General features: G+C 37.2%; 2 protein-coding genes across 2 annotated transcripts; one reads left to right on the top strand and one right to left on the bottom strand.

Annotated features, from left to right (window-relative positions):
- Positions 1-117: 117 nt before the first annotated feature.
- tinf2 (TERF1 (TRF1)-interacting nuclear factor 2) lies at positions 118-8,003 on the bottom strand. The gene is made up of 10 exons (XM_061709482.1): positions 7,704-8,003; positions 5,081-5,283; positions 4,834-4,941; positions 3,431-3,526; positions 3,216-3,326; positions 2,499-2,622; positions 1,608-2,403; positions 996-1,054; positions 800-879; positions 118-479 (listed from the first exon to the last, which is right to left on the bottom strand). The coding sequence occupies exons 1-10, from the start codon at positions 7,729-7,731 to the stop codon at positions 360-362; spliced, it is 1,725 nt and encodes a 574-aa protein (XP_061565466.1). The 5' UTR covers positions 7,732-8,003; the 3' UTR covers positions 118-359.
- Positions 8,004-8,719: 716 nt separating this feature from the next.
- On the top strand, positions 8,720-11,616 carry cideb (cell death inducing DFFA like effector b). Its single transcript, XM_061709486.1, has 5 exons — positions 8,720-8,868; positions 9,314-9,428; positions 10,232-10,390; positions 10,559-10,743; positions 11,279-11,616. Exons 1-5 carry the CDS (start codon positions 8,843-8,845, stop codon positions 11,418-11,420), a joined length of 627 nt encoding a protein of 208 aa, XP_061565470.1. The 5' UTR covers positions 8,720-8,842; the 3' UTR covers positions 11,421-11,616.
- Positions 11,617-11,652: the final 36 nt, after the last annotated feature.

The following is an 11,652-nucleotide window of genomic DNA, read 5'->3' as shown; positions in this document are numbered from 1 at the left end:
AAAATGTTTGTATTTCTATTATTGTACCAAATATTCTGTTCCCTGAAGGCATTGGCACTTTAACAGGGTGAAAGAAATGTAAATGAATGCACCAAAATACTTTTTTTTTTCTTCTTTAAGAAAACTTTATTAGCAAAGAATAATACATTGAGGGTTTAAATAATTGCAAGAGCTACTCATTTATGTAGAAAATACAAATAACACAATTATTGCATGCATTAGTTACGGTGCTTTCCTTGATGACATGCTACTTATTCAAGTTTAAATCCACTTGGTATAATCTGACAGATTGCTGATATTGATGTCCATTAGATGCAGTCAGACCAGCGTAAAATCAAACGGCACCAAAAGTCCATTGATCACCTGCGTTTACTGCCAGCTGCTAACCAGTCTCGCCGTGTCGTTCCGGGTTTCCAGAACTCCCTCAGGGTTGGAACATACGTGCCATGTTTGGTCTTGCAGTACCGTTTTACAAACAGCTGAGGGCGACAAAGTACATTAGAAAATGCAGGAAAGCACCAGTTTTAACAGACACTTTAGTTTCCTGCAATTCATTTTAAATATTTGTAATACGAACTTCTCAATTAAAGCCTGTAATTAGTAAATGGACGTCTTGAATAAAATATTAGATACTAGAAATAAGTCTTATATGACTGGGTTTCCAAAGAGTTTTCAATTACATCCTAAAGTTTATAAAAAAATTATCATGAATGTACAATTTCCTCCTCCAAAAAAAAAAGTATATATATATATATATATATATATATATATTTAAAAAAAACATTTGCAGCATATATACCCTGCCTTTGAAGTTCTTCGTCGCCTCATCCTCAGAATCTGCTACATAGTCGTTCCCGTCGTCTGGAAGGGCTGCCATCTCTAAACACAAAAGTACAGTCAAATTAAAACCGGTTAATGTGATAGTTTAGTTCTTTGTTTTTTTCCTTTACAGCTTAATTTCCCTGCACATGGTGCTGTGTGATGCATCAAATCACCTGTGTTATTCCACCGCTGAGACGGACACCTGCTCGGGCTCGATAATACTGGATGATTTCTGTCAAGCAGAAGCAATTATTGACTAGGAATCGAGAATAAAAGGAGAGCTGGTGGTGAGCTGCTCTACAAACAGGACATGCCAGTATAAAGACCAAGAGACAACTTTGAATTGCAGCGTAAAAGAAAAGGTACAGTACAGACCAAAAGTTTGGACACACCTTCTCACTCAAACAAATGGGGAAGTGTGTCCAAACTTTTGCTCTGTATTGTATATTTATACTTTTTTCTTTCTTTACCCAAATTACTCATACAATCTAAGAGACACATATCAACCCAATAAAACCAGACATTAAACTAAATTAGAAGCTTTTTAATCATGTTTGTACAACGTAAACTCGACAACATAAAATTCCAAGCTTATTTTGGATTTTGAAGTATCAGTGCCTCCCAAAAAAACTATTACAAATTTCCTTTTAGCGCAGAGATCATTGATATGTTCGGACTCAAAAATTAATTTCTAATTTAGGCAAAATAACATGTTTATGACTGAAGCTTGAATAAAACAAAACTCAGAATGCCTTTCATCTTTAAAGTTAGTGGCCAAGTCTTACTCTTTATCATCCAGGCCAGGATAGTCAGACGTTTGAAGGCTTCTCGTTTGTTGATGCTCTGACAATCTCCTCTTTCCTCCTTTTCCAGATCTGCTGGTGCTTGCAGAAGCTGCTGAGAGTTTTTCAATAACAACTCGGGGTTGGTTGGTCAGACAGGAAGCAAAAATAGAGCGGAGGGATGCATCTTCAGGTAGGTGGAGTGTTTTGATGCCATGCTTGCTCATACAGGTACTCAGGAGTTCACGGTCACAACCCTTATTCCCTTCATCTTCTGCATCTTCCTCTAACTCAGTCATTCTCTGGTCACCTTTAGCCTGGATGCTTGTTCTCTTTGGCTCCACTGTGCTCACAGCTAAAACCTCCTCCTCATCCTCATCAGAGAAACTCTTTATTTTGTCCATTTGCTTACGTTTCATTCTACCGTTTCCATTCAAGAACATTTTTTTCTTCTTCTTCTTCGGTTGGTCTTGGCCCTCTTTCACCCCATCATCTTTGTTTTTTTGTTTCCGTTTGAGTGAAGTGAATTGCAAGTTCTCTTTTGGATTAAGCTGCTCGTCCGTTCTATCACTTGAACTGGCTGCCTTTTTGCTGGATGACATCATGACGGGTACATCCTCATTAGAAATGAGTCCAATAACAGGCTTTATGAATGGCGCTGCATCTCCCACTTTTTGGCCATTTAACTGCTCAGCAGAAAACTTGTTGGCTCCCGTTTGTTGATTTGATGGTATTCTTCCAGACGGTGGCAATGAAAGAGAAGCCAGGATGGAGTCTCCCATGTTTGGAGGCAGGGATGCTATAAACATAAACACCATGGATGGAGTTATTAGGAATTCACATCAAAACTGCTGCCGTCTCTGTTGCTAATACAAAATCAATTATTTATTCAACCTGCTGGTTCCAGATGCCCAAGGCAGGTCTGATGTTGAAGCAAGATGCGGAGGAGCTGAGGTTGGGTGGCTGCTTGTGCACACTCCTCCAAGACAGGTGGGGCATCACTGAGCCAAGACACTGTCTGAAAGCAAAATGATCAAATAGATAAAGTAAGGGCTGGGTGGTACAACCTCAGATAAATATTACAATTAAATCAACATTTTAGCTGAATTATAATACATTTATTTTTATTATTATTATTATATTTCCATTTAGACTATTTTTGGCATCAATGCAGTGTTTGTTTCACTTTCTGCATCATCTTCAGAAAAGCCAGAATGTTTCTAAACAGTGGACAACTTATTTTTTTGTGGCACAGAATGAGACCTCTGTTTGAGTTCTCCACTGGTTGTTTCCATGTCGTGGACTGGACAAGGCAGAGTCATGCGACTACACATGCATGCCTTAAGGAGAACAGTACTTGAACAGAACATGGATATAGAATAAAAGAAAACAATAAATAATTGACATCAGCAAGATTACAGCAATTTAAGGTTTTTAATGTCCATTTTAACAAATGTTCAATTACCTACCCATTCGTAGTCCAGGTTTCACTGCGTCAGCAGTAAAATAATGTTCACCAAATGTTACATGCATTGCATCAGAAACTGTATAATAGTGACAAAAATAGAAAATAAAATAAAAATGTGTGTGAAAAAAAAAAAAAATCCGCACCTGAGCAAGGTTGGGAACTGGAAGCAGCTGGTCCAGTCGAATCAAAAACTCCCAGAAGAGCTTCTCCAGCTCCTGGTCAAAATTTGGGCCGTAATCTACAGGAAACTGCTCCTGTCAAAAGAGAACGTAAGTGTTTAGTCAGAACATTCATCAACAGTGACTCACATCGTTACTGCTGATGCTTTGAAGTGCAAGTTAGAAGAAGTGGTGCTCACTTTGAAGAACCGTTCTCTCTCTGCTGGGTCTTTTAACAATATGTGGATGAAAGAATGGAAGTTTTCCACTGTTCTCATGATTTTCACATCCTTCTTCTGGCATAGAAAGAGAAGACATTACAACATTTACCATAAAATGCCTACAACAGCCTTTATTACAGTCATCTGAAGTACACATCATTGATCTGAAATGTCTTACTTTTATGTTTAAAATTACACAAGCAATGTTATCTACCTGGTTATACATTAAAATCTACAAACAAATCAACAAAAATATCCAATGTAGCAGCTAACCAACACTACAGTGGAAAAGAAAAACAACATCAAAAATAAGGTCAGATTTTTTTTCACATTGACGATAAGAAAACTTAAAGTTAACTAAAAAAAACATAAGAAAATGTTCAGAGGAAACAAGAATAAAAATTGTAAATGTACAAAAACCTGATTGTCCACATTGACACAATTTATTAATTAGACTTCAGTATCAACCAATATTCAGTTTTATGATGCATTATTTTTAGTATACTAATGCAACGACTTACTGACTGACTCAAAGTTAATACAGCTGTGGGACTATCCTTTCTTGATGTCCACTATTTTAACCAAGGATTTGGAGAAATCTTTCAAATTAGGACTAATTAAGTTTACACACTCCTTAACTGATACTAAACACAGCACCTTTTGATTTTATTTTTTGTTAGTTAGTTAGTTACACACGATTTTCAGATTGGCACCTCCTGACTCAGACAATGTCCACATAAGTCTGCGCTTGTTCCAAAACAAAACCAATCTACAGCCACACTTGCTTTATGTTGGTTACACTATGTACACAAAGCTCTAGTGTGCGCACTAGAGAAAATGGGGTGAAAGCTCTGCTGGAAGCAACTTTTACAGCAAATTGCTCTCATAGCAGTGCTAGTGGCTTTCCTTCTACATATGTTGGCTGCATGACAGCTGATGGCAATAAAATAAAGTCAGTAGTGCTCGCTGCTTCGTTATCCTAGGAAAGGTTTCAAGGTTTCAAATAGAAACGTACTAAAGTCAGACTTCACGTCAGATGCAACTTTTTGCTAAAATTAACAGTTTCGTAGAAATTATATTGTTTTCCTCAAATAAAAAAAGTTGCATTTTACACAGGGGTATGTCCATTTTTTGTAGACACAGTATTATGCATTCCATTTTATTCATATAAGTGGTAAAAGATAATTTAACCTTTTGCATTATCTCCTTCATGATTAATTGTTGGTGAAAGATTAAAATTCATCAATTTAATAAACAAAATCAGTGGAGAATGAGCTCTGAAATTATTCAGTAAAGTCCAAGTTTAAAATGTAATCTCAAAAGTGTAAGCAAAGACCAAAAATGATACTCTGTGTGATTCTGTACTTTGGTTTCAGATTTACCGCAGTCGAGGAAGAGGAGGATGAAGGGGCAGCAGGAACACAGATCCTTTCCAGATGTGGTGCAATCACTTTAACATCTGGCTTTGTGCAGAGCAACTCTAAGATTAACTGAAACATGCATAAAAACATAGCTGTTATTAACATCTATCAGCAATGAATCATAATTCGATACAGCTATTGAAAGGAGCACAAAAGACAGGCCTGAGGGGGGTCACAGTCTGAGATGTGGTTCCTCTGTTGCACTCACCCTCGCTCGCAGCCCCAGGGATAGCTTGCCTTGGTGTCTTAAGGTGAGCAGCCCGGGGACAGTCTCACAGGCTGCCGTCACAAATTCCTCCACGACCCCATACTGCATCACGTCTCTCTGCTTCAGCACTTTCCAGAGAGCTGCAGACACCAGCCGGACAGGAGGGGCCAGCAGCTGCAGAGCTGCAAACGGGAGGCTGGCCTCTGTGCAGGACACGAATGTTAGACATCTTCTCAGCACTTTCACACAAGGCAAGGCAAGTTTATTTGTATTCAGCAGACTTGGCGTGCTCACTCAAAATGAGTAAAAGTGTGTCACCGGGTGCCAGTCCAAAAAACTTGTCAAAAAATCAAATCCGACAGCACTCTCTTAAGTACAAAACTTTAATATAGTTTCAAACACTGCTGCTGCTGTGCAGTGTTTGAAACTATATTAAAGTTTTGTACTTAAGAGAGAGTGCTGTCGGATTTAGATTTTTTAACAAGTTTATTTGTATAGCACAATTCAACACAAGGTAATTCAAAGTGCTTTACATCAACATTAAAATCGGCAAGACACAATTAAACAGTAAATAACAAATAAAATGACATAAAATTATAAGAAAAGAGGTAAAATAATAAAAAGCACAATTCAATTAAGTAATCACATTTTTAGAGCTAACTGCGGAAAAAAACAACACATTTGACTTGCATGCTGGGTTAAAGATGGGGCATTAATCAACTGGCAGATATTACTCCCTAAGCCGGATTATCCATACACTGAACCAGGCGAGGGCCCAGGGGCACCAAATCAAATGACTAACTGGACCATATATGTCATATTTTGTTATTTTCTCTATATATTTTCTGGAAGAGGAGCAAACAGGTACAGCAGTAACCAATGATATAATAAAAAAATACATGAAAATAATAATGATAATGATAATAATAATAATAAAATAGCGTTTTAGTGAGTGTGCTGTTCCCTACCTTCAAATCCGCTAATTCAGTAGGCCTGTTTGATTGTTTAGTATGCTGTAATAGTTTCGCATGTAGTCCTCAGACAGGCCATATATGATGGAAATGATGATAGTTAACATGTGGTGTTAATTGGCATGTGAGTTGCATTCTGATTGGAGCATCAGTGTAGTTTGGCGTTTGTAGACTCATGTCTATCTGTGGTGTTACTCTTAGTGGGTTGCTTGTTTTACATTTATTTGTAGTATGAGTGTTGAGCAGCAATACGTTCATGTAAATCAGGGGTGGCCAACCCTGGTCCTCGAGAGCCACACTCCTGCATGTTTTAGATGTTTCCCTGCTTCAACACACCATGATACAAGTACCCGTGTCATCAACAGAATTGTGCAGACCTTGATGACAGCTAATTAGGACCATTAATTAGAATCAGGTGTGTTGGTGCAGGGAAACATCTAAAACATGCAGGAGTGGGGCTGTCCAGGAACAGGGTTGGACACCCCTGATGTAAATCTATGGTCTTCATAACCATAGTAAATTTCCCTTTTTTTACTGTAAAAATGTGTGAGATGGGGGTAGGGTTGCCACCTGTCCCGTAAAATACTGAATTGTCCTTTATTTGAGAAAAAAATGTTGCGTCCCGTATTGAACTAATACGGGACACGATTTGTCCCGTATTTTCATTAACGTCCCATACACACGTCTGTCACACACACATCAACACTAAATTTAACAATAATGAAAAAATAAAAACACAGGAAACATTAAGGCCAGCAAAATCTTTGTTTGTGTAAATTAACTTTTACACCATCGTTGAATTATTGAAATAAGTTAACTTTTAAACCATATTCTAGTCGAATTATTGAAATAAATTAACTTTTACACCATATTCTTGTTGAATTATTGAAATAAATTAACGTTTAAACCATATTCTAGTTGAATTATTGAAATAAATTAACTTTTAAACCATATTCTAGTTGAATTATTGAAATAAATTAACTTTTAAACCATATTCTAGTTGAATTATTGAAATAAATTAACTTTTAAACCATATTCTAGTTGAATTATTGAAATAAATTAACTTTTACACCATATTCTAGTTGAATTATTGAAATAAATTAACTTTTACACCATATTCTAGTTGAATTATTGAAATAAATTAACTTTTACACCATATTCTAGTTGAAATAAATTAACTTTTACACCATTCTATATTCTACATCTGGGCTGATGTGGACATACGTAGCGTAGGAGGATAATTCAGTTGCTAGTATGGCTGGCTGTCTATACAGTCATACACGTTCAATGCTATTAAAGCACTTTAAACTTTAAATCAAAGCATTTTGTTCTTTTCATATAAAATAAACACATTTTTATGCAGTTTAGAAGTTTTGGGGCTTTTTTTTGGCTCCTGCACTGCTGAAATCGGGGCGTCCCTTATTTCTATTTCTGAAAGGTGGCAACCCTAGATGGGGGGCACTTCAAGTGTGGTCCCCCTGGGGAACCACACTGAGTTAATCCGGGTCTGACAAGAGTCAGGGATCCAAGTTGGGAGCAGTCACTGACTACTCCCAACTTGGATCCCATTTTAATCAACTTCAACTCTGCTCACCAGTCAATGGCAGGAATCAAAACCTTAGACGTACTTCACCTCAGTTATTGACACTTACCATCTCCTTTGGGTTTTCTTGTGGCCATTTCACTGAATCATTTAAAAGTACTCTATGACAGCAAGAGTGACCGACCAAAAGTTCACGTTAGGCTTTAGCTTAGCAACTCAGACCACTCTTCAGTCAGCAATGGATGCATGCGAAGTTATTTAACGAAGCCAACCGAAACTATGTTTAAAAGCTGAAGCGATTTCCTCTATATTCGTTTCGTTTAACAGCATGAACAATGTCGTCAAGGGACCGTAGCAAACAAAGCTAAACAGTTTTCTGTCAACCTGCTGTTTGTCATCCTCCCGCCTTCGCGCAGATGATAAGGGGTTGTTTCAATTGTTGCTCGGAGTATGCTGAATGGGCGGGGCTCGAAAACAACAAGTCAAAATGGGGAACTCCGCCCAACCAAGCGCTAAAGTGTATAAAACAAACGCACGCAATCATTCTAAGGATATGACGTAAAGACGTCCTCTGCCAGAAACCATACGTCAGTAACTGTTGGTATTATGTTTATGAATAAGTAAAAAAACAAGAAAAAAAAAAGACAAACACTGAAACTGTAAATAAGTATAAGAACTTCTAAAATATGAAAAAAAAACTGTAAAAACACGTAAAACACCAACTTTGAATGGTATCAGTCAGTGTGTATTTCTGCATTTGCTCCAATATAGTTTTATATATTATTAAATATCCCTTGACAAATACTAACAAGTTAGGGTTGTTCCATTGATTTGATGTCAAAGGTGGATAAATAAGCTGCCTTGCTGCTGACATTAATTTATAGTCAAGACTGGTAATGCAAATTTTATCTCCCAAAAAACATTGATTAATTCATAAATTAGATTGTGAATCTTAGAAAAAATGTTTATCTATGGTCAGGTTTTATTCACTTAAAGTGTGACTCAAACATAAGTGTCATATATACCTCCAGCATTGCTTATCAGTGAGAGAGGTGATTATTCTGCATGTCTCAATCAGACATACACACAGGCAATATGAACTTTGCTCTCTTCTTGTCTGTACAGAACCTGCATTATCATCAGTTTAAGGACAAAGTTCATCTTTCAGGTCACATACAGGCAGCACCGACTCACAACAAAACAGTCCGCGACAAAAAAACAGAGGAGAGGGGGAAAAGACAGACCAGCATGGATACCACATCTTCTTTTATCAAGTAAGTCAAGTTTGTTTGGATTTAGGTAGTAAAATTTTGACTTTGTCTATGATGAAAACCAACACACTATTCTTGAACTCGCCTATATGATATATTTAATCTGGGAACACTTTGAGGTATATGAAAAGACAAAGGGCTCATAATTGTGAGTGAAAGTCCTTCAAAGAACTGAAACAGACTTATTTAGGCGTTTTTAACTGAAAACATAAGATACTCATTCAAATTACACGCAATAAATGGCTGAATTCCACTTAGCTCCTTCAGGTTGACTGTGATTTACTCATGTATGATTAACTAGCACATGTGAAGAGAGAAGAGCCAGTGTTCATGTTTTCATATTTATCATTGCTTTTTCGTATTATGAGTCCAAACGTCTGATCCTTGGAGGATTGAGGAAATCTGTTTACTAATATTTGTATTACTTTTCTGTCTGGTTTATCTTAAGATCTGTGACCAAGCGGGTGTGGTCCCCTCCACAGCGGCCTTTCAGAGTTTCTTGTCACAAGAGGGAGACCAGAAAGGGTGTCACTGCTGGGACTCTGGAGGAGCTGAAGGAAAGGGTGAGAGGGACTGATCAAGTAATAGCAGGACATTAAACCACCATTTTGATTGGGGAGAAGCTATGCATAGGGATAGCATGAATATTATATTTTTGATATAATAAGACAGAAGACTTTTTTAAAAGAAAAATCACTGTTGTAAAAGAAGGATGATAGATTTAATATAAAAAGAGTTGAAAAAAAACTTTAAATAATTTTTCAACAAGAGGTCTAAACAGAGGATGTTTCATCATCTCAAAGCTCTGACAATCCCCACCGTTCCCACAATGGTGCCACACTGGAAAGGCCAGAATATATTTACAGAAAGAATTCAAATTTCCCTTTATCCCTATATCTATTTATCACTTGTGCTTTTGTACTTGTGAAGAAGCTGTTCAAATCCACTTTTCTATGTCAAAAGACATTAGTTGATGCAGTGTCCAACAAATTTCTGCGTAATCTTTGTTAATTAAATATTTGTTAATTAATTATATTAATCTCTGGAGTCCCGTGTTTTTTATCTGGACTAATTTGATCTAAAAGCAGTTGAGTCAGCACAATCAGATCCAATAAACAACTGATCATGTTAGTAAGAAAATAGCTCACCAACTCACAGTAAACAGCTGTTAGTGTCAGCAAACTTTGATTAATCATGTCTAAATTATGCTCCATACATTTTCACTGAGTCATCCTTGACCAGGTTATGCTAAAAGATTCTGTTTTTCAGGATAACTATTTTTTTGTAGAAGCTGCTCGCTCAGATAAAATTGTTTACTGTCCATCACTTTTGTACATGACATTGAAGGTATTATCTCTGCTCAAAGGTATGCCAGGCTTTGCTGATGTCACTGCCTGCAATATCTCTGTGTCTGGTGTGTGAGGAGGACGGCACAGAGGTGGATTCTGATGAATTCCTCATGACCTTACCTGACAACATCATGCTTATGGCCCTGGAGGCAGGACAGACGTGGAAACCGCAGGCAGTATGTTGGATGCCAAATATTATCGATCTCATAGCAACATATATGTCAATATCACACCATACAGCAATTATGACCAATAAATTATTCACTGAAAGTGCTTTTTTCGGGTTTAAGGCATACTTTAGTCTATATCTGCTTTTAATTTCTGTTATATCCTCTCCACCCCAGGGTTCGGTTGTGCTCAGGGACCAAAACAAACCCCGCACTGGCAGAGACATAGCACGAGTCACCTTTGACCTCTACAAATTAAACCCCAAGGATGTGTTTGGTTCTCTAAATGTGAAGGCCACGTTTCAAGGCTTGTACTCCGTGAGTGCTGACTTTCAGTGTCTCGGGCCCAAGAAAGTTATCAGGTAAGCAAAATAAAAGGGTCTGAGAGTGACAGAGACTAAATAAGAGTTCTTTCTACGTGTCTTCGCAGTGATAGACGTTGCATTCAAATAATCCATTGAAGTGAAACCAATTGAAACATATCCATTGTAAATTTGACATTTTAACAAGATGCAAAAGGATTCAGAAGCAGCAGGAATAGAGGAAGTCCTTCTGTACATGGATCACCACCATCATGTTAATTGGTCATGCAATGTGTAAGAAGATGGTGGAGGGAGTGCTAGTTAGAACCTTATATAGAGTTGACTAGTTTTATCAAAAGATCTCAGTCATAACGTCACAAGATTAATTCAAAGGGTTGTAGGACATGATGAGAAATTAACTTATTTTGCACATTATGAAAAATGTTATTCAAAATTCACCTTAAATATATATATATATATATATATATATATATATATATATATGTATATGTATGTATATATGTATTTTATATGTATTTATATATATATATATGTAAATATGTCAGTAACACTTTTCTCTTGGTTCTGTTTTCAGGGAAGCGCTCCGTTTCGCCTCCTCCCTCCTTCAGGCTGCCGGCCACCTACTCATCACTTCGGCCTCCATGATCCGCCGGGTTATTGAAGGTGCAGAGCTTTGGCAGCCACAGAGGGCAGAGTACACCGCTAGCTGGAACTGACGGCCCCTTTAAGATGAATCGCAAAAAACAAAACCAATGTCTAACACTCTTTAAAATGATTAGTTGACTCTTGGTCAAAGTGTTTTATATTCTCTTTTTTGCCATTAACCATCCTACTAGGAGGGCAGCAGTTTGTGAGAAATAAAATGCATTAACCTTGTCAAGAAATAATAATAAAAACTACCTTATTAATAAATGTAGTATTGTGAAAATATTTATTGTTTAATTCCCT

Source organism: Cololabis saira, chromosome 20 (genome assembly GCF_033807715.1).
Source record: "Cololabis saira isolate AMF1-May2022 chromosome 20, fColSai1.1, whole genome shotgun sequence".
NCBI classification, from domain to species: Eukaryota; Metazoa; Chordata; class Actinopteri; order Beloniformes; family Belonidae; genus Cololabis; species Cololabis saira.
This window is presented reverse-complemented; position numbering and strand designations above follow the sequence as displayed.